Here is a 23,085-nt window from a genome sequence, read left to right as displayed (position 1 = left end):
GGTCAGGGGTCAAGTCTGTGGCTTACAGTCTCTTTATAAATCAAATATTCAGTTCAGGTTTTACAGTGGATTCAGAAACCATTATTTGATACAAAGCATGTATTCATGACATCTGACTCACTGCACCCACCTTGGGAAAAATTGTTCTGAATGATGGGACCTTCATTCCGGGGGGAGCGGTAGGGACAGTGTGTGTGTGGGATTATGTCAGGCCCAGTGACCCTGGATACAGATTGAAAGCTGACGGAGGGGCTGCTGAGTGGGCTGTTTAAAACACCTGCCTTGGGATTATTGGGACTTTGCCCCAGTTGTTAAACATTCCTTGCCTGTCCTTCCAATCCTTATTTGTCGCATTCCTTCACCCCTCCATCCACTCCCCAAGCCCATATCTTCCAACACAGTCCCCATCCATCCTCAATGTCTCCTTATAGCCTGCATGCCGACTTAATGCCAACTCACCCTTTGCCCTTATATCCTCTGTGCCAACTCACCCAGTATCCACAGTGGGTAGACCTCAAGAGCCATGCTAAGACAAAATACAATTCAAAATATCAATTAGAGAGTTCACTATGTTTAAAATCCACTCCCATTTGTGAAGACCCATTCAAAAACATTTAAATACCCTTAATTATATAATCTATTTTCAATATAAACAGATGGGTATTCATGACACCACATAAAAGACAGCTAATACTTTAATCACGTCTTTGAACTGTCGATGCAACTGTGAACCCATGGCCTCCAATGTGATAATGACAGGTTGTGGAAAGCAGCCATGGATAAATAATGTTACATGGCAGCGCTTAAGGTTATGTCATCAAACAATTATTGAAATTGCTAGACCAGATTTTTAAAATTCTCACAGACATAGACAGGCAGTTTGTTTTTACAGTTTTTGAGCAGCTGGTCATTTAAATATTTTGACAGCCTGGAAACAGTTCTGCAGACCTTATCTGCACATCAAGAGCATGTATGACTTTCCTAAAGATTTGTAACTCTCCCACTATGAGATAAGGCTTTTGTTGCAGCAAAAATGGGATCTGTTTAAACTCAGCTGTTTAAACTGAGTCCAAATGGTCTTGTTGAGTTTGGGATTCTCAGATGTGGGAGTCACATCCTCCCCCATTCCAACCCCCCCCCCCCCCCCCCACCCCACACCCCCCACCCCTCTCCTCACCCCAGCAAAAATAGGATATGCAGCAAATGAGAGCAGGACCCCCACCCCTCCCAACCCAACTCTCCAGTGAAAATAATATATGTCAGAATGGGACTTCTGGATCCCGGTCCTTCTGACCATTTTGGAAGATCCCGACATCTTCAAGACTCTATGAACATCGAGGCTTTTGTATACTCCTCACAACTTGCTTCCACACTTATCTATGTATCTTAGCATGTAGTCCCTTCATCCAAGTCATTAATAAAGATTGTAAATAGTTGAGCCCTTGTACTGACCCTGGTGGAACTCTACAAGATTAGATTCAAGATTGTACTGGATAGTTGAGTGAAGGAAAATATGTTGATGGATACAGGAACAGGGTGGGTAAATGCAAATAAAACGTTTTGTTTGAATGGGGGATAAAAACCAACTCTATGAGGGCTGACTGGTCTCCTTCTGCATTTAGCATGCATTTCTGCATATATCCCTGCCCAATGAATGGGAACAAGTTCCATGTTTTATTTGTGAAGCCTTTGCGATCAGTAATGCCTAACTGGTGATGTTCATTTTCTTTTGACAGGGGAGAAGAACGTTCTATTCCAATTTGTAGTGAAGTTCTTTCCACCTGATCCAGGACAGCTACAAGATGAATTGACAAGGTGGGTATTAACCTCTCCTACACTGAAGAAATCACTCAGTTAAAGTTACCATTAAAACTCTATGGTGAACACTGTATTGGCCCACACTTTGCCAATGCTTTGGAAAATCCGTTTATATCATGTGTTCTGGAGTGAGACTTAAAACCACAACCTTGGAAGGTTGGGCAACCACTGGCATCTTGATTCTACTGCAGTGGGGGGGAAAGAGATTTGAAGAGGTTCTCATAATGGGAAAGAAGGAAGACAAGAGCAGAGTAGGAAAGTCTGCACTTTCCAGAGAAGCATTCCTTTAATGTGTCACGAGAACACAATAAAGAGGTGCAAGAGTGGACCAACTGGCTTGTCAAGTCTGCTCCACCATTTAATATGATCATAACTGATCTTGGCTTCAACTCCATTTTCCCACCCACTCCCCATATCCCTTATCTCCCTGAGAGGCCAAAACATTTGTCTATCACAACCTTAAATATATTCAATGATCAAGTGTCCATAGCCTTCTAGGGTAGAGAATTCCTACCCCAGGGTTCATAACCCTTTGAATTAAGTCATTTCTCCTCATCACAGTCCTAAATGACCAACCCTTACACTTTTCTGTTTTCAATTCTTGTACTCACACATCAGGTCATGAACTCAGCTTTCCACATGACTGCTTTTGCAAAAGCTCAAAGTAACTGATGAAAATATAGGGGAGGCCCCCATCAGTGATTGTCATTACAACGCTTAATGTCAATTTATGTCCCGCTGTGATTAACAGAAACAAAGCACATGTAACCTACACCTTCTATAGATAGTACAGCATTCAGCAATACGTTCACCAATTATCTGAAGCACTTTTATGATCTCCTTGTCATTTCTTAAATTCTAATTTTCTTTTAAAGTTAATGATTAGAGCATGAAGTCATTGCTAATGAGTAAACAGGCAATTAACATGAGGCTTAAAATCAGATATGTTTTAGACATTATCTTCAAAGGTTGAAAGTATCATGAACTGAATGCTATTTATAGGAGTGAAGAAGTTAATTGTACCTGTGTTCTATATTATAGCCTACCTTCACTTACATTTTCTCTTTATTATCTTGTCTTTCAACAACATTTAATACAGATTCATTTATTTCGACTTTTGTCAGTATCTCTCTGTTAATATGTAGCATTTGTATACCATCCCATTCTCTTCCATTGTAGTCAGAGCTACGAGACATACGAGTAGAGTGCTGAGAGAATACTGCACTGTCAGAGGTACTATTTTACCGATGAGTTTTTAAACTGAGATCCCATCTGCCCTCACAGATAAATGTTAATATCTCAATTTAGCTCAACAGAAAGGGCATCATTCTGGTGTCCTGACCAATATTTATCCTTCAAACAGCATCAATAAAACAGATTAACTGAGCATATTTCTGAATGCTCTTTGTAGGATTGTGCTGTGTGCAAATTAACTGCTTTGCTCTCTACACTATAATAATGACTGCACTTCAAAAGTACCTAATTAGCTGCAAAGTGGTTTGGGAGGTCCTAAAGTTATTGGAGGCGTTCTATAAATGCAAGCTATCTGTCTGCTGTCTGAGGCTGAGCCAGTCTATTCGCATCCTCAATGGCGTATTTAAACCTGTGTTGCACTTCCAACTCCTTCAGCCATTCAATCGCTTGCTTCCACATCCATATTACTACATACCTCTGCCACTCTTCTGGCCCATCTTCTGCCTCCAGACTCAAACTATTCCAATGTCCTTCAGGTTGGTGTCTCACCTTCAAAGCCTTATGAACTTAAGCTCCACCAAACCTTTGTCGCCAATATCTAGCACTACCTATCACTGCTATGGTATGGAGGTGTTGTTTTTTTCAATGGGACATTAAACCGTGCCTCCATTAGCTCCCTCAGGTTGATGTAAATGATGCCATGGGCCAACTTGAAGAGAAGCAAGAGAGCTCCCCCTGGTGTTTCTAATAAATATTTGTCCCTCAGCCAAAACCTAAACTTATTGTTTAGTATGTCGATGCAGAGTGTATTGTGAAACAGTAGGGGTAACTCTCTAAATAAAAGCAAATTACTGCAGATGCTGGAATCTAAAACCAAAAGAGAAAATGCTGGAAAATCTCAGCAGGTCTGGCAGCATCTGTAAGGAGAGCAAAGAGCTGATGTTTCAAGTCCAGACGACCCTTTGTCAAAGCTTTGAGTTACCCCTTTGTCAAAGGGGCTGTTCAAGATGTGTTGTAGGAGATGAGAGAGTTACCCCTTTGTCAAAGGGGTAACTCTCTCATCTCCTACAACACATCTTGAACAGCCAAGATCGCTGCCGGAACTTTTCTTTTCATAAGACTTAGTGATTGTAGGATGAAAAGTAGATCATTATTCCTAAAAGACAAACTGCACAATTAACAGTAAACTCAATAAGTATTAGTGCTGTCAGCTGCCTTGTTTGAAGCAGGAAGCACTTAGCCCTCTCTCTACAGAGCACCAACATTGACAGTACTTGCACTTGGGATTTGCCTAATAATTTACTCCTTTTAGGATAAATTTGGTGAGCTGTCGGCCTTAAAGCGAGAGAAACACAATGGTGTGGCAATGCTTTTTGTGGTGTTAGACAGACTTACATCAGCCCAGTGGACTGCTTGTGGTTATTCTCCATTGATATCGTTGGAGCAGCTTGTAGTTAGAGACAACACCGTTGAACAAATTTCTCCCCCAAAGTATTGCTATTGTGGAACTACAAGAACAGATTTGAATCCTAGAACAGAAGTCAAAACTTCAGAAAGAAGAAGCTATAGCTCTCGCTTGGAACAAATTGGACAAAGCTAATACTGAGGGAGGACAAAAAAATGACAGCATGCAAAATGATTCAAGGGCTGATTGAAGAAGAATATCATTTTGTATTGAAGTATTAACATTACCTCAATGACGTTAGTAAAATGGATCAAGAGGATTTTACTCAACAGAAGAATGAACTACTGACATAAAAAGGAAACAATGGTAAACTTTCTTCTCAGTGAGAAGAACGGAGACAATTTATAACTTGGGACGAAACATAAAGATTAAAATGCTCCTGCATTTAAACAGGAGGAGGATAATTCAGTTGTCATGTTTGTCCGGCTGCGACATTCTTTACCAACCTAGACAATAAAAAACTCCAGCCATGAAAAACAATGGACATCCAGAATCAGAATTTGGATCTGATAGTTTAAAAACTATGTTTGAAAGTCAACTTGCTGTTGAAAATATAATGTCTGGTTCCACCGAAAAACATACAGAAGCATATGGAAATCAGATGATGGACAGAGTTGTGACAGATGCTAGTTACAACTCATAACTAATGGAATTCAAAAATTATAGGGACAGTCTGCGATGACATTGTGTTTCTTGACAAAGTCTCTCAGACTGAAATAATTGACAAATCTTTGAACCTAGGATATGGAAATGCTGTGAAATTTATATGCCAGGAGAAAGGAGATTTACTATGATGCATAACGGAAGGTGATGTCTTAAACAGCGAAACAAATTGTCATTCATACAAGAGGAAGGACTTTAAAAATCTATGAGGAATAAACTTGAACTCCTAACTGGTGCATGCATTTTGTTGATACAGATTTAACTTTGTGATGCTGCCAAGAAGCATAGTTTGTCGGCAAAAATGGCAGCACAAATGGAGAATATTACTTGTACTGTATGTAATAGGTTAGTTATAAAAATCTGCTGAGTGCTATATATGTGAACAGTGGTTTTGAAACTCATCAGTACAGTGTTGGCTTTTCATCTCTTAGCGGGGAGATAATACAAATATAAAGTTTATAAGATTGTCATGTTTTGGAACTGTGTCTTTCATTTACAATAAAATGGAAGGGGGTCATGTGACCTGTTCTGAAGTCTGCCTATCAAGAGACAGAGATGACATGGTTGTTAAAGATTAAAGGAAGATCCTGATTGTTTCACTGGAAAGAAGTGTTCACACTTTCAAATAAGGGTAGAAGCATTTGTCTTTACAGTGGTTAGACTGCTCCTCTCCAAAATCCAAGGAAGGTGCTAAGAATGTTGTATTCTAAACAGTTATACTTTAAACTGTCTACTTACTTTCAAGTTAAAAAGTTGGGATCTCAAGGATATCTAATCAGCATTTCTACCTGGATACAAAGCCCATGTGATTCACATTGCATAGATATGGGCTTTGAGAGAGGAAGGGTTTCTATGAACAAAAACTCATGGCTATAGTTAATCTACTAGGATCAGGGGCAGACAAAGAACAGTTAAGAGGCTAAAGGTCTCTATGGTATATCATGCAGGAAGGAATGTAGGTAGGAGCTTGCATTCAGATTGAAAAGAGGACATTTGTGAGGATTTAAAATGTGGCTGTAAAATTTGCCTAGTCTACGCTAGAAGCATGATCACCAGAAAAAAATTCACTAAGATAGTTCCAGGCTTAAATGTTATTAGGTTGGGAAAGGAATAAAATGGAAGTAAACCATAGGAAGTTAAGAATCACTTCGAACTGTGTCCATGAAAATTGAATGACAACTATGGGATACAGTAAAGTATACCTGTGAGGTAGGTTTTTCAGTTTTGTTAAAGGTAAATGGGAAAAACTTTTGATCTGTAGTTTAAAGTATATGTTGCCTACAAAAATAGTGCTTAGTTAATAGTAGTTTTAGTCTGTTACTGTAAAAGTCTTAAAACATGAATTTTTATTGTGTCATCCTTTCAGCTATTAACTGGACATTCAAGTTTATTTTAAGTTATTCCTCTCTATGGGGATCGTAACAAATTGCACAATTTTGTATTGATTACATCCTGACACTTTCATTTTTTTCTTTACCTTTTAACCTGTTCATATTCAGCCAAGAAACCAGCTCAGCATGAGAATACCTAGAAACGGACAATAAATTATGACCATGCTAGGAACTCCCATAACCTGAGAATGAAGATAAAATAAAAAAGACTGATATTTGGAGAATAACTCAATAGACTATTGGATATCGATCCCAATTACTTTGTCCTTAAGGCGTGTGACCCTTTGGAGATGTGTCACTTGTCATAAACAGTTTTGAAGTATTTCCTCAACGTTGCCCATGATCAATATACTTGTATGTTGATGTGTATTTCTTACCCTGGGGGTGAGTGAGTCCTATTAAACTAAACCCGCAGTAAGGCCTTCTGTACTTAAAAAGAAAAAGCTAGTTTATTTCTACACTCTTGCTCTGGAGGTTACTAAAGAAAACTATGCCGCTCACACACACACAAAGATTAATTACTGAAGAAGAAAAAAAAATCAATATTTGTAAAACTTGAATCGAATTTAATCTCTTTTGTTTGATGCCGGCTTATTATTGTTGCTTAGTTGAGTTGTGCTGTCTGAGGTGAAAGCTTTGAAATTGCAGCATTGTTTCAGCAGCTGTGATGGCTTCCACAATTGATGTTGCAGAGGTTGCTTTCACAGGTAGCTTCGGAGATAGAACAGGATAAAAGGAAGGGACAGAGGTCACTTGCTTCTCTGGTTCTTCAGGCACCGTACTTTCCAAACTGCTCAGTTAGTTATAGCAGAACTATTGGCTGTTTCTGGATGACTTCCTCTGTCTCTCCCTGTTGGGTAGCAGTTTCTTCTCAATATGTCTCCGTCATGTTGTTTCATGATGGTTCTGGTTTCTGTAGGCAGCTTCCTGCCTTTTCAATAGCTTTAAGGAAAGCCAGGATGGTGACTGTCTCAAAATTGTCAAATCATACTCCCAAATAAGAAAACTGGTTAGACCATGTCTGGGGCTTATCTTAGCCATTGTCTTTTAGCCAAGATAATTAAAATTTAAATATCCCTGCCACTAACTTGAATGGCCTAATTCTTCATATGTAACAGACTGCAACAAACTGTTCACACCTTAAGGTTCCTTAATTGTCAAGGTTGTTACTCTTAGAGGAAAACCATCAAGTCAATGGATCTTATTTACACTTGTCAACCACTCATGGAATTTTAAAAGTCTTTTCATGTCTGGATAAATCTATTTGTAATCCATTTGGAGCCTTCTGGAAGCTTGAGAACATTGCAGTTGTAAAGTCAGGTGTCTTTTGGCAGCCATTTTGAGGTCCACTACATCCATTTTAAAAAGGGAATCTTTTTTAATAAAATATGTAATTACACTTTTCATACATAAACTGTTCTGTCTCAATGGCCTCACATTCAGATAGGGTGATTCTGAAAGGTGTGACACTGTACATATGTACAGTCAGTTAAACCTTTGGCAATTCCCTATTTACCCTCTCCTCTTTGACACTGTTCTCAGGAGAGGAAATGTTTCTCTGCAGAGGCTGATTAGAAGATTGAATGCTTTACTACAAGTCACTTATGAATTAAAAATGAGAACATCATTCAAAGAAAATTGGATAAGCATTTGAAAATAAAGAATATAGACTGATGCAAGGAAATGGAATTCAGGGAGAAAGGTCTATTTGACTCGTACCTTTATAGCATCTTTCATGATCACAGAATGTCCCAAATGTTTTACTATTAATTATATAGTTCTGACATCCACAAAAAACAGATCAGATCCAATCCAATCAATTACTACCCATCGGTCTAGCTCAAACATCAGCAAAGCGATGGAAGGTTTGGATGGTTGTGGTTATTGAAAGGTAATCATCTCAGGATTGCTGCAAGAGTTTACCAGGCAGTCTCCTATGCTCTGCCATCTTCAGCTGCGCCATGCTCAGCCTTGCTGCATCAGAATTGCACCATGTTTAGTTCCATTTGTAACTCCTCAGATCGATCTCTGAATGCAGCGAGACCTGGAAAACATTCAGGCTTGGGCTGATAAGCGGCAAATAACATTTGTGTCATACAAGTGCCAAACCAAGACCATCTCCAACAAGACAAAATCTCACCATCACATTCAATGGCATTACCATCACTGAATTGTCCACCATCAACATCTTGGGGTTACCATTGACAAGAAGCTGAACTAGACTATTGAAATCAGTATTGTGGCTAGAAGAGTAAGTCAGATGCTGAAATACATGGCAAGTAACTCACTCACTGATTCCCCCAAAGCCTGTCCACCATCTACATGGCACAAGATGTGATGGAATACTCTCCACTTCTCTGGATGAGTGCAACTCCAACAAGACTCAGTAAGCTTGAACCAACCAAGGTAAATTAGTCTGCTTGATCAGCACCCCTTCCACCACCTTAAACATTCACTCCCGCCATCACAGACATGGTAGCAGCAGTGTGTATGACATTCAAGATGCGTTGCAGGAACTCACTAAACCTCCTTTGACAGCGTCTTCAAACCTGGGACTCATACCAAAAAGGCATGAGCAGCAGCCACATGCGAATGCCACCCCCTGCAAGTTCTCCTCCAAGTCACATACCATCCTGACTTGGAACTATATCGCTGTTCCTTCACCATTGGGTCAAAATCCTGGAACTCCCCAACAGCATTGTTGGCATACCTGGATGGACCTACATGGACTGCAGTGGTTCAAGAAAATGCTCACCACCACCTTCTCAAGGGAAGTTAGGGTGGACAGTAAATGTTGACCTTGCCAGTGATGCCCGCATCCCATTGACGAATAAAAAAGTGTCATCACTGTTGGAATGTAAGAAACACAGCAACTAATTTGCATATAGCAAACAGCAATGAGCTAAAACCAAATGAGCTGCTTTAACTGATGTTTCTTGAGGGTAAAATATTGACCAGGAATTTGAAGAGAACTCCTTGCTTTTCTCTTCAGATAAAGTCATAGAATCTTTTATAGCCAGTTGAGTGAACAACTGGAACTTTGGTTCCATTTGAAAGGCAGCACCACTGATAGTGCAGCACTCCTTCAGTACTACAGTGAACTGTCAGTCGACATTTTATAAAACAGGCATTGAGTCCGTCATCGCCAATCTCAGAGCCAAGAGCCACAGCTGACTTACAGAGGGCTGCATGGTCTCTTCCTGTGCTGCACTTGCTGTGAGGTGCCTCAGTGGGGAGTCTCGGCTCTGATTTCAGCCTTGCTCAAGGTTCAGGTTATTCTGCCTGCCTGACTGACAACTACACTGCAAATGGCTGAAGATATTCTAACTGAACTTGTTACTTCCACAGGTATCTGTTTGCTCAGCAAATCAAACGGGACCTGGTTTCTGGGAGACTTCATTGCAATGACAACAGTGTTGCACTGTTACTTTCTCACATCATCCAGGGTGAGTAATGCCTAAAATATCCATCCATTGGAGTTCTAAAGAGACTTAAATGTCTCACTGAGCAGTGGGTGAAATCTGGGGTCCCTGCCTGACATAGCAGTCATGTTATTTTTCTTTTTTAATATCAAAGTTTCAGATTTATGCCCATGACAGAAAGTACATGTGTTTATGCTGACTTACTGAGGCTGGTAGCTAGAGTCCAGGTTTCAGAGTCATGTTTGCCCAGTCTTGGGGGATGCTTGTATTCTGCTGACGCGTAACGAATGAAGCAAGTGCTCCTCTTCCAGTCTGCTCTGAAAAGCGAAGGGTCTGAGCCTTGCTGTGATCCTCCCCCAATCTCTGAGAAGCAAACACCAGTGAACATGGGAAATCTGAACTGATATGGTATACATTAAAATGCAATTCCAGCTCGGACCAACATCTGTCATTTCCAAATGCCTATACCACATGACCATGTGGCTCACTACCACCTTCACAAAGGCAATTAGTGATGGGCAACAAACACTGACCTTGCCCCTGCTGGTCATATATCGAGGTGAAAAAGCAAAACAAATTCTAATGTTAATGGTTCCGACTCATTCGAGAGATTAACTTGGGTAGGGTGCCTCCTGGACAATATGGAATTATCTGCTCAATGCACACCATTCACAGTCAGACCATGTATATAATGAGCAGACTGTCCATATATCCTGTCATAGACTTTCACCCCAAATTAAACTTCCTCCACTGTATCTTGCTCATTTATTTCTTACTCTGGTTTGTTGCACACATCGTTCTTTACCTTTCCTCTCTTTGTGTATTTGTCTTCCTATCTTGAAGCTGAAGTTGGTGATTTTAATGAAGAACTGAACCGAACACATTTACAATCTAAGATATATATTCCAAACCAGGAACATTTGATTCACAAAATAATGAATTTTCACCAGAAACTTGCGTAAGTATAAAATAAAATCAGTAAAGCTTCACAGAACTCAACATGAAGAGATATTTTAGATCTTTGATTCAATTGGCAGTACACTTGCTTAGAGTAAACTTAGAGTGTCCCATAAAGTACCGTAGAATCCTGACAGTGCAGAAGGAAAACATTTAGCCCATCAAGGCTACACTGACTCTCCAAAAGATCATCCTACCAAGTGAGTCCTAGTGCAAAGGCTTGAGCATTTAATCGGGATGGAGACTCCAGTATGGTACTGCAGGGAGAGCTGCATTGTCAGAGATGTGGTCTTTTGGATGAGACCTTAAACCTTCTCTTTCAGGTGGGTATCAAAGATCCAAAGGAACTATTTTGTTCTCTGTGTTCTGGCAAGGGTGGCGTGGTGGCACAGTGGTTAGCACTGCTGCCTCACTGCACCAGAGACCCGGGTATGATTGGGTGACTGTCTGTATTGCATTTGCATATTCTCCCCACGTCTGCTTGGGTTTCCTCCGGGTGCTCCGACATCTGTCAGATAGTCCATGCAGTCTCAATGGGCCTAATGCCTCCTTCTGCACTGTAGGAATTCTATGATTCAACTAACATCAAGAGAAAAATAGATTAACACATCACGCATCAGATTGCTATTTGTGGAGCATTGTTGTGTGCAAATTCAATATTGTGTTTCTCTACATTGAAACCTCAAATGAATTCACCTCAGATGATTCGGAGAGATTTGATATATTCAATTTGATGATGCATAAAGAATGCCTGGCAAAGTCATTGATCATTCAAAGGTCACTAAACAATCGGACAAGGTTGTCTTTAATTATTTACTTATATGCATTTATGACTAACACAGGGAGAAATTTTTTTACGCAGTATCTTTTCTACCTTAGAGAGCTGTGTATGTTCAGTCATTGAGTTGATCAAGACTCAGATCAATTGATTTTTGAACACTAAGGTAATCAAGGAATATGGGATAGGACAGAAGTTGGAGTTGATGTAAAAGTTTAATTGTGATCTTATTGACCAGCAGAGTGACTTCAAGGGATTGTATGGCCTAACCATGCTTCTGTTTCTAATGCTCTTTGCTGATTTATATTTGGTTAGAAAGAATGCAGAGATTAGTTCATATGTCTTTGTTATTTGCTTTCCGACAAGTTGTAGAAAGTGGGTTATGAAAAAATCAAGAGGTCCAACCAATGTTGCCCTATAGGGCAACCTTGGACATCCCCCCCCTCACTGCTGGTAACGACAACTACCAGCGAAGGCAGAATCTTGAGTGAAATATACATGAACTATTTCAGGCTAACACAAAGGAAGATGGTTGTGGTGGTTGTCAGTCAATCATCACAGTCTCATGACACTGATGCAGGAGTTCCTCAAGGTAATGTGCTATGCCCAACCATCTTCAGCTTCATCAATAACCTTTCTCCTATCATAAGTTCAGAAATGGGGTTGCTTGCTCATAATTGCAACCATCTTCAGCCAGAAGTGCCAAGTGAATGATTCATTTTGACCTCTTTGTGAGGTTGCCAGCATCATAGATGTCAGTCAATTCATTCCCCCAATATAATAGAACGGCTGAAGGCACTGGATACTGTAAAGGCAATGGACCCTGACAATATCCTGGGAACAGTACTTGTGCTCTAGGACTTGCTGCACCCCTAGCCAAGCTTTTCCACTATAGCTACAACACTGGCATCTACCCATCATTATGGAAAATTGTCCAGGTATGCCTGTCTGTAAAAAGCAGGACAAATTCAATGCGGCCGATTACTGTTTCTACTCTCAATCATAAACAAACTGATGAAAGGTGTCACTGACAATGCTTCAAGCGGCACTTACTCAGCAATTGTCTACCTACTGATGCTCTGTTTGGGTTCTGCCAGGGTCAGTCAGCTCCTGACTTCATTACAGCCTTGGTCCAAACATGGACAAAAGAGCTGAACTCTGGAGGTGAGGTGAGCCCTTGACATCAAGGCTGCATTTGACAGAGTGTGGCATCTTTCATTTGAGACTTTAAACCAAGGTCCCATCAGCCTCTTTGGGTAGAGGTAAAAAATTCTTCGACACCATTTGGAAAGAGAAGAGGGGTGTTCTCCCCAATAGCCTGGCCAATATTTAGCTCTCAATCAACATCACATAAAGCAGGTTACCTGGTATTTATCACATGGCCGTTTGTGTGTTAATCAGCTTCCATGTTTCCTACATTACAACAGTGACTACTGTCAGAAGTACATCATTGGCTGTAAAGTGCTTTGAGACATCCAGAAAAGTGCTATATTAATGCAAGTTTTTTTAGCTTTTTTAAAAATTCACTCCCTCCATCACCAATACACAGTAACAGCAGTGTACATAACACATGCAAAATGCACCACAGCAACTCACCAAACCTCTTTGACAGCATCTCCCACAATCTGTGACCTCCACCATGTCGAGGAACAAAAGTAGCAGGTGCATGGCAACACTACAACCAGCAAGTTTCTCTCTCCAAATCACACACCATCCTGACTCAGAACTATATTGCTATTCCTTCAGCATAACGGGGTTAAATTCTAGAACTCCTTTCCAAACAGCATTGTGAATGCATCTACAGCAGATGGACTGCAGCCATTCAAGAAGGTGGCTCATCACCACTGCCTTCTCAAGGGTGATTTGGGATGGGCAATAATTCTGGCGTTTTGCCAGTAATGTTCACATCTCGAGAGCGAAACAACAGCTGGGTGTCACCTCCATACAGATACAATGGTTCAGGAAGAAGGTCCAGCCTCAACTTCTCGAGGGCAACTACAAATGGGTAATAAATTTTGGCCTTGCTAATCACAGCTACATCTGAGAATGAACTCATAAAAATTCTCCCTGCTTCATTCAAATGGATGCATCTTGAATGTCACTACACTACAAACACACAGAATGGACTTACTCTGAAAGTGTTGTTGTAGGGAAAAATCCCTTGTACCAGTGCATTCAAGGAGGTCGAGTCGCAAGGCAAAGTTCAAAGCGTTTTTCTTTATTGTACAATTACTGGGAACCCAGGGAGAACCAACGTAACCAGCTCCGAAACAGTGGCTTGGCCATGTTGATCTCAATCCTTTCACATCAGCTCTGGATCTTTATAGGGATCCAAATTCGACCGGGAACATTTGATTATGCATTTTTACGATATGTATAAAGTGGTCTGTCGGGTCAGAAAGTTCTCTGGGAGGCTTGTCAATTTGTATGGTGTGTGTTTGTGTTAATGGGACTACCTGTTCTTGCCCCGGTGTTTTAATGTGTTTCCCATTATCCCCTCTATGTGTCTCCTTATCTGAATTGACCTCATTGTTTTGTGTCTGTGTTCCCTGCTTGCGAGATTAGGTGTTAATGTCATTTTGCCCTGCTGTGTGTAGGGAGATTTAATCTAATCTTTTATTCCTTTTACCCTAGTTTGTTAAGTTTCTTTGCCTGCCTTGGCCATTTTATTCCTGTAATATTTTATTGATAGTCTGGTTATGCCATATAGCCCACTCTCGGTCTTGACTCGCAGATATCCCGATCTTCCTTGGCCAAAGGCCGGTTTAAAATGCAGCTTCGCGCTGTTGCTGGGCAGAATAAGGATCTTTCGTTGGCTTTGAAATTTAAAGGTCTCTCAGCTGTGCAGAGGGGGTTTGAACGAATATCCATCCGGGTGTTCCCCTTTGCATTGTAGGCACGTTATGAATGGTGCCAATATGGCTTTTGGAAAATTGCCTACTTCAGTGTAAATGTGAAATGGTAACAACTTTCAAATTTGAGCTTAATATCCTATTTGTTATGAACCCCATGTTTGCCCATCAAGAAAGGATTCTTGTAGGTTTTAATGAGATTCTTTGCTCATAGTTCACGAATAAATCTTTGACTTTTGCTCAGTGGGCTGACGTCGGCTCAATCTGAAACTCGCCTCCTGGACACAGCTCGCAAGTTGGAGATGTATGGCATCAAACTTCATCCAGCTAATGATGGAGAAGGAACGCAAATCAATCTGGCTGTTTTACACATGGGCATATTGGTTTTCCAGGTGGGTTAAAACTTGTGACTGGTGCAACTGTTGTGAAAACGTATCACATCACAGGCTGCATCACATGTAGCAGTGGTGTAATGGTATTGTCACTGGACTAGCAATCCAGGGTAATGCCTTGGTGACCCGGGTTTGAATCCCACCATGGCAGATGGTGAAATTCGGATTCAATAAAAATTTGGAATTAAAAGTCTAATGATGACCATGACTTGATTATCATAAAAACCCATCTGGTTCACTAATGTCCTTTAGGAAAGGAAACCTGCTGTCCTTACCTGGTCTGGCATACATGTGATTGACTGCATTGTGGTTGACTCTTAACTGCTCTCTGAAATAGCCTAGCAAGCCATTCAGCTCAAGCACAATTAGGAATGGGCATCGAATGCTGGCGCTATCCATGAAAGAACCTGGCCCATGAAAGATTTTAGAAAAAGCTGCATTTGTTGCAGAATTATAACAACAATCTTAATAGTCAGACTCTGTTTTTGTCTTGCCAGGTTGTTTTGCTTGGTCAGTTGAAGGGACCTGTCTGTTGGTGGGTTTATTCAGAGGCTGGAGCCTGGCACATGCTGAGGCAAGTGTATACATGGAGAACTGGAGCACATGATGCAGGCGCGGCCACCAATAGTTAGAGGTAGTGGGTATGGGGGAGGGGTTGGTGAAGAACAAAATCAGTGGAAGGTAAGTACAGCCCAACCACCAAGTTACCCCAGATAGGAAAATTGTTTTCTGATGGATGGGTTGCAAGTTCTGGGAGAGATGGGGATACCAAGGGTAGGATGGTATTGGCATGGGAGGGTTGGAATGGCATGGGAGGCTTGGAATGGCATGGGAGGGGTGGCATGGGAGGCGTAGCTGAAATGATTAAATTGGTTAAATATAAGTAGAATGGAAGGAATAACTATTCAACACAAATTATTATTCAAAAGTTATTCTTTATGTTAAAAATGAAGATTCACTGAAATAGAATGAAAAAGTTTTGGAAAATCTGTCATGTGAATTAATTCACCTGAGTTGACTCTGTAGATGAAGATGATGATACTCCCCAGAGTTTCTACTCAGTCTAACTCTAATGGACTTGTCACTGTACAAATTTAAAATCTAGGAACAGTTATAATGGTCATCATTACTGAGGCTAGCTTTATATTCCAGATTTATTCATTGAATTCAAATTCCATCAGCTGCCATGCTGGGATTTGAACCCTTGTCCTCAGAGCACGAATCTCAGTCTCAGTCTCTGGATTACTAGTCCAATGACATTAGGGTGGCACAGTGACACTGCTGACTCAGCGCCAAGGTCCTGGGTTCAAATCCAGGCTTGTCCACTGTCTGTGTGAAGTTTGCACATTCTCCCCATGTCGGTGTGGGTTTCCTCTGGGTGCTCCGGTTTCCTCCCACAGTCCAACAATGTGTGGTTTAGGTGGATTGGCCATGCTAAATTGCCCCTTAGTCTCAGGAGGGCCAGCTAGGGTAAATGCATGGGCTTATGGGGATAGGGTCTGGGTGGGATTGTGGTCGGTGCAGACTTGATGGGCTGAATGGCCTTCTGCACTGTAGGATTCTAAGATTCTATGACATTACCACTATGCCACCATCTCTGCCATTACACAGTGGAATTCAATTAATAAATCTGGAATCCAAAACTCATCTTATTAATGATAACCATAACAATAAAGCCTCATCCAGTTCACTACTCATTGAATGCCTAGAGTGCAGAAGGAGGCCATTCGGCCCATCAAGTGTGCACCAACTCTCCGACAGAGCATCTTATCCAGGCCCTATCCCCATAATCCCACATATTTACCCCACTAATCCCCTTAACCTGCACATTAAGGGACATTTTGGCATGGTCAATCCACCTAACCCACACATCTTTGGACTGTGGGAGGAAACCGGAGGAAACCCACGCAGACACAGGGAGAATGTGCAAACTCCGCAAAGACAGTCACCCCAGGCTGGAATTGAACCCGGGTCCCTGGTGCTGTGAGGCAGCAGTGCTACCCACTGTGTCACCAGACCATGCCGCTTATTCTGTCATATTTTCGGTTGGATGAATTGGCCATGCTAAATTCTCCCTCAGTGTACCCGAGCAGGCGCCAGAGTGTGGCGACTACGGGATTTTCACAGTAACTTCATTACAGTGTGAATGTAAGCCTACTTGTGACTAATAAATAAACTTTAAACTTTACTTTTACCTGGTCTGGCCTACATGTGACTCCAGACAGTGCAAACTACGCAGTTTAAAGGTAATTAGAGCTGGGTAACAAATGCTGGTCTTGCCAGTGATGCCCACATCCCCTGAAAGAATAAAGGGGGGGAAAAAACCTTTTTGACTTCTTCAGTTACTGTGACCAGTAGAATTGCTAACTTCATATTTGAGTCTTCCTACCCACGGAGAATGCTTCTATTCCAGCCCCATTTTGTTCATCCTGCCATTGGTGGGTTGTGTTTCCAGCTGTTTAGACCTTAGCTGCTAGAAACCTTTCCTTCTGTAAAACTTTATATCATTTTAAGATTGCTTAAAATCTTAGACCAAGCATTTGTTCACATTTATATAATTATTCTGATGACTCTCCTCTTAAGCACCCCAGAAGGTCTTACTACCTTAAAGGCATCTTACAAATGCAAGTTGTCATTGATGTGACAGGATTGATATCAAACTATTATTCTCGTAGGGCAAAACGAAGATCAATACATTCAACTGGGCCAAAATACGCAAGTTGAGTTTTAAGAAGAGGCATTTCTTTATCAAGCTCCATTCCAACATCTTTGTAAGAGTTTTCTTCTACTTCCATCAATATACAAGATTAATGTGCATCAAGTGATTCTTTGTCCAATAATATGTCCTGTCTCCAAATATGACAGACCACCTCGTGCAAGGATTCCTTGGAGTTCCTGATGGCAAGCCGCAATACATGCAAACACTTTTGGAAGACTTGTGTGGAGTATCATGCCTTCTTTAGGCTCCCTGAGGAACCCAGATCGAAACCTAAGCCCATCCTTTATAGTAAAGGATCTTGCTTCCGGTACAGGTATTGTGGAGAATTCTTGCTTGGGACATTGCTCTGCATTTTGCTAAAATATCATTTTAATTATTAGGACAAAATTCAACTATTCAGGAATACGTAACATTTTACAGTGTCAGACACATTTCAACAAGTGGTAGTCTTGCCCCCAAGTAAGAAGGTAGTTGATTCAAGCCCCACTCCCGAGAATTGGGTGCAATGTTGTATATTTCATAACTGGAATCTATGCAGAGGTGAGACTAGTTTATATGTGTGTAACTGGTTTTATTCACAATGTCCACTCCATACTTCATCTCTGGCTTCCAGCTCTTTATGTGGAAACGCCGGCGTTGGACTGGGGTAAACACAGCAAGGAGTCTAACAACACCAGGTTAAAGTGCAACAGGTTTATTTGGTAGCAAACACCACTGAGTAGATTTCCACTCCATCTGATGAAGGAGCAGCGCTCCGAAAGCCAGTGGCGTTTGCTACCAAATGAACCTGTTGGACTTTAACCTGGTGTTGTTAGACTCCTTACTGTGTTCCAGCTCTTTCTACAGTTTATTCACTTTGCTCTGAGTCCAGACCCCAGCGTAACCATTCAAGCAGAGTGAGCGTCAATAGTAAGAACACTCACATAATCAAAAGCAGAACAACTCAGCTATTGAACGTATTTCAGGCTGACGCTCCGGTGCAGTACTGTGGGATTGTTGCACTATTGGAGATGATGTCTTTCAGATGAAACGCCAACCCAAAGCCTTGTCTGCCCTCTCAAGATGAACATAAAAGATCCCATGGCACACTTTTGAAGAAGAGCAGAGGAACTCCCTCCAGCACCTTGGCCAATATTTTCCCCTCAAGCGACCTCACTGAAATAGATTATTTATTATCATATTTTTGTGGGATCTTGCTGCGTACACATCTACTGCTATATTTGCTGTATGACAGCAAAAGTACTGAAAGGGGTTTTGAAACACCTTTAGGTGATCAAAGGTGATTTATAAATGCAAGATCTTTCTTTAATTTTTACCTCTGGTTTCAGTGGAAGAACTCAGAAACAACTGGTCGAATATATGAGCAAAGGAGATTTCAAGAAGGTGCCGTTTGAAAGGTAATATTCACAAGACAGTCAATCGCAAAAGTCAAGATCATTTACAATTCCATTTTCTTTCTTACATAAAATGACTTTGAGTCAGGACCACAGAAACCAGTCATTCAGTTCAACAGGTCAATACTCCACATGAACCTTAATTCATCTAACACCATCAGTATATCCTTCTATTCCTTTCTCCCTCATGTACCTTGCTAGCTTCTTAAAGTCATCCATACCATTCAACTGGTTCCACTGCTCCATGTGATGGAGAGTTCCACTTCTCATCACTCTCTTACTGGCACCCGTTTCTCTTCAGTTAACACTTGGTTATCTACTTGAATCTTTTACGCACTTAGCTGCTCGATCCATTAGAATTGTCAGTTCGCCCTGAGTCAGAAGTTCAGGAATAAAGCTCCTGATCTAAACTGACAGTGCAGGACTGAGGAGTTCAGAAGCAAGCTCACTCAAGTAAGGCATGCTTACTGGCTCAGAAGATGGTAGAAGATCTTGTTACAAGCACCGTGACCAACATTCATCCCTTAACCAAAAACAGATCAGTTAGCCACTTAGATAAATGCAAATTACTGGATGCTGGAATCTGAAACAAAAACAGAAAATGCTGGAAAATCTCAGCAGGTCGGATAGCATCTGTGGAGAGAGAACAGAACCAAATTTAAAATCTGGATGACTTTCATTGTTAGAAGTCTCACAACACCAAATTAAAGTCCAACAGGTTTATTTAGAATCACGAGCTTCCGGAGCGCTGCTCCTTCATCAGCACTCACCTGATGAAGGAGCAACACTCCGAAAGCTCGTGATTCTAAATAAACCTGTTGACATTTAACCTGGTGTTCTGAGACTTCTTACTGTGCCCACCCCAGTCCAACGCTGGCATCTCCACCTCATGTCTTTCATTATTGAGTTAGCTACTTACTTCAATTTCTCACCTCTGAGTCAGACAGCTTTGAGTTCAAGCACTATTCCAAAACTTGAGCACAGGCTGACACCGTGTAGTACTGAGGGAGTGCTGCACTGTCATAGGTGCATCTTTCAGATCAGATAGTAAACAGAAGCCCTGTCTGTCTGCTCAGGTGGACGTTGTACTATTTTGAAAAGGGGAGTGACATTCAAACAAGTGCTGTCCCTTTATGATGACGAATTGTTCTTTCTTTGATGCTTTTCAGGAGGTGGTGCAACGTACAATCTGAGGAAGATTCATCAGCTACGGACCTTGAACTGGGGAGAAGGGTTAGTGAAGGAGACGTTCCAAAATGATTGTGTTCTCAGTTATCCATTGCATTCATAAGGACTGCTTCAAAAATTATGACACAAAGATTAGACAAGATACTCAGGAGTTGAGTTTCTGCTTGGGTGGGATGGATAAGTCTCCCAAACATACACTGTAACTTCAGCACAAGATTGGTGAAAACCCTAAAAATGATCCGGAGATTTCTCCCAGGCACAGTTCAATAATTAGACCCAAAAATACACACAATGTTGCCATCATTTTTCCAAAGTCAAGTGACACTCAAGAACCTCTCATTCTCATCAGAACACACCCAATCTTGCAAAGTGAGCATAAGACAACATAAGCAGGGGAACAGAAAACCCAGGCAAATACTCCCTCTTTAAGTCTGTGCTGGCATAGGGTTACCTAAGAAGCTGCAATTTGACGAAGCTTTTCCATTTTGCAGGCTGAACTATAAAATAGTGTCAGAAACAGAAAATACAGAAGGGAGCTTTCTTTCAAATCAAAATAAAAAATTCAAATTAGAGACCAGAAATACGAGTTCCTCTTCTTTCCAGCTTTCCAGAAATCAGGTGGCGTGTTGAGAAGTCCGTGAGAAAGTGCATTTGGAGGATGCTTGTGTTAATGAGTTGGAGGCGTAACTAGTTTTGTTGGCAGAGCTTCATTCGGCCAAAGGTTTGACAGATGGGTGTTTAATATCAAGAAGATTTGTGCATATTATAGTTACGAGTATACCTCACTTCTGGCCAAAACTGTCCCAACACGTAAACAATGTAATTGGTTCATACCCAGTTACAGATGTCTCTAGGTGCAAATATGGACAGTGCCACAACCCTATGTAATCTCGAAATCTAATAACTTAATTATTAAGGTGCTGTCTACTTCTTGGAGCAGTTGTGGTTATCAGGCTAGATCGTGACATTGTGTGGTATTGTAAAATGGCTGATAGTGAGCCAGCAGCCCACTTTACATCACACCCCATTTGTAATTCCCATTAAACAGGCTGCTAACTCACTGTTTACCATTTACACCAACACACTGAAGTCAATATTTACCCAACCAGAGCATGTGTCTCTAATCATCCTGTTTCATTGAAAATCTGAGGAATTAAACTGTGTCTTCTCTCTATTTCAGGTCAAAGGGCAGCCACATGATCTCGGGAACACTGAGCAATCAGGAGGCACCCGGGTTAAGGTGCGGCAGAGACCAGCAGAGTGGGGGAGGAAGGAGTCAGCAGTGGAGATTGTCTTTACCACTGAATTGGAGCGCTCCAAACCTGAGGCTGCCCCAGCATTCGAACCCTTCTCCAGCAGTGATGTCTCCACTCCCTTTGTCAGTGACAGTGGTACTGAGACCAAGAAGGATTCAGTCCAACTGCAAAAATGCAAACAATCTTTTCAAAATAACAGGCCCAGGAAGGATACTGATACAGAAGAGTTAACGTGCAGGAACTCACCTGAATTCACAATTGGGAGCCAACGTTTCAGCAATAATTTCCCAAATTTGGACATTGGTCAAACTCATCAGGTGCCAAGATGCACTCCAATGGATGAGGAAATAGTTCGGCCTTCAGGCATGGCTCGTCCAGTAAGCCTGCCTGCTCGCAGCTTTTTTGCCAATCATGGGCTTTACCAACAGACTGTGATAAGGGGTAGCTATGGCAACACTCTGAATGCAGTGAAGGAGGAGGAGAGTCAGCAAGATGACAGCCTGCAGCCTTCTAGAAGATCACACAGCCAGTCAGATATGAAGACACTTGGCCTACTAAATGTGCCAGAGTTACGGCCCATGACCAATTACCTGCCCCTGGGTTGGAGACAGAATCCCAATAAGCTAAGGCCTTTGCATCCAGCACATATGATGCTACAGCGCAAGGAGGCCCTTCAGACGACAGAAAGATACATCAGCAGTGGTACAGAGTCCAGTGACTCAGACTCTGAAATAATTAGCCCCTACTTTCATCCTCGACTATTTGGCAAAGCTCTTCGATCTTCACAACTGAAGGGAGGCCGGTTTTCCTCAGCCAGCCCCCAGTCAGGAGAAGGTGCTTCACTTGATCGGAACTCTGCTGAAGGGATGCATCATTTGACGATATATACCGACTTCATTTAGTCCGAGATTTATCCAAGGTTCACAGTTTCCATGTCCAAGACCAACCATTGCCATCATCACCATCACCACAGATTGACTATTGTTGGGAGTTCAGACAAACTCCCCTAATCCTCTCCATAAGGTGCCACGTGAACCCCGAGGTTGTGCATTGGACTGTCCATGGTCTTCTGTCATTACTCTGCCCTATACAGGGGTTGTGGAGAAAATTGGTTATTTAAAGAATTAGCTCATCTGCTTTTCAATGATGGATTCCTCCATCAACAGTTTTGGTATCAGACGTGACTGAGTTAATTAACCCCTGCCCAACACTCATTGCTGATCTGCCATGGGTAGCACTTTCTGTTGTTATGGTAACCAGTGTAACACCATTCATGCCATTTACATTTAAATCACATTCAATCGCTCTTTTGTGCGGTCACAAAACAGGTTATAGAGAAATGTTAAAGACTACGATTATCATATAGGAAGAAGTTTCAAAATATGCTGTAAGGCAGACGTCAGTTATACTGCCAGGACTGCCTTAGTATAGGTTAGTGATATATGGATGTAGAGCTTCATGCTTGGCTCACCTAAGTCGTCAATGGATTCCATCGAAATGCTGCATCCCTGGACCACAGTTACACTACTGCCAGTGAAAACCTGAAACATTGTAAGATCCCTTCAAGAAGGGAGTGTCACATTTCTTGCTATGATG

At 41.5% G+C, this 23,085-nt stretch overlaps 1 protein-coding gene across 1 annotated transcript in view; it reads left to right on the top strand.

Moving 5' to 3' along the window:
* Nucleotides 1–22,391, top strand: part of LOC144493134 (FERM domain-containing protein 7-like) — a 38,884-nt gene extending 16,493 nt beyond the window's left edge. Inside the window, exons 5-13 of the mRNA XM_078212035.1 lie at nucleotides 1,737–1,815; nucleotides 9,880–9,977; nucleotides 10,797–10,911; nucleotides 14,785–14,932; nucleotides 17,608–17,709; nucleotides 17,798–17,964; nucleotides 18,980–19,048; nucleotides 20,215–20,278; nucleotides 21,414–22,391. Coding sequence (XP_078068161.1) covers nucleotides 1,737–1,815; nucleotides 9,880–9,977; nucleotides 10,797–10,911; nucleotides 14,785–14,932; nucleotides 17,608–17,709; nucleotides 17,798–17,964; nucleotides 18,980–19,048; nucleotides 20,215–20,278; nucleotides 21,414–22,391 — 1,820 coding nt within the window. The remainder of the gene's footprint in view (nucleotides 1–1,736; nucleotides 1,816–9,879; nucleotides 9,978–10,796; nucleotides 10,912–14,784; nucleotides 14,933–17,607; nucleotides 17,710–17,797; nucleotides 17,965–18,979; nucleotides 19,049–20,214; nucleotides 20,279–21,413) is intronic.
* The last annotated feature ends 694 nt before the right edge of the window (nucleotides 22,392–23,085 follow it).

This window comes from Mustelus asterias, chromosome 4 (assembly GCF_964213995.1).
Source record: "Mustelus asterias chromosome 4, sMusAst1.hap1.1, whole genome shotgun sequence".
Classification (NCBI taxonomy): Eukaryota; Metazoa; Chordata; class Chondrichthyes; order Carcharhiniformes; family Triakidae; genus Mustelus; species Mustelus asterias.
Note: the sequence above shows the minus strand (reverse complement) of the source record. Positions and strands in the feature narration are given on the sequence as shown.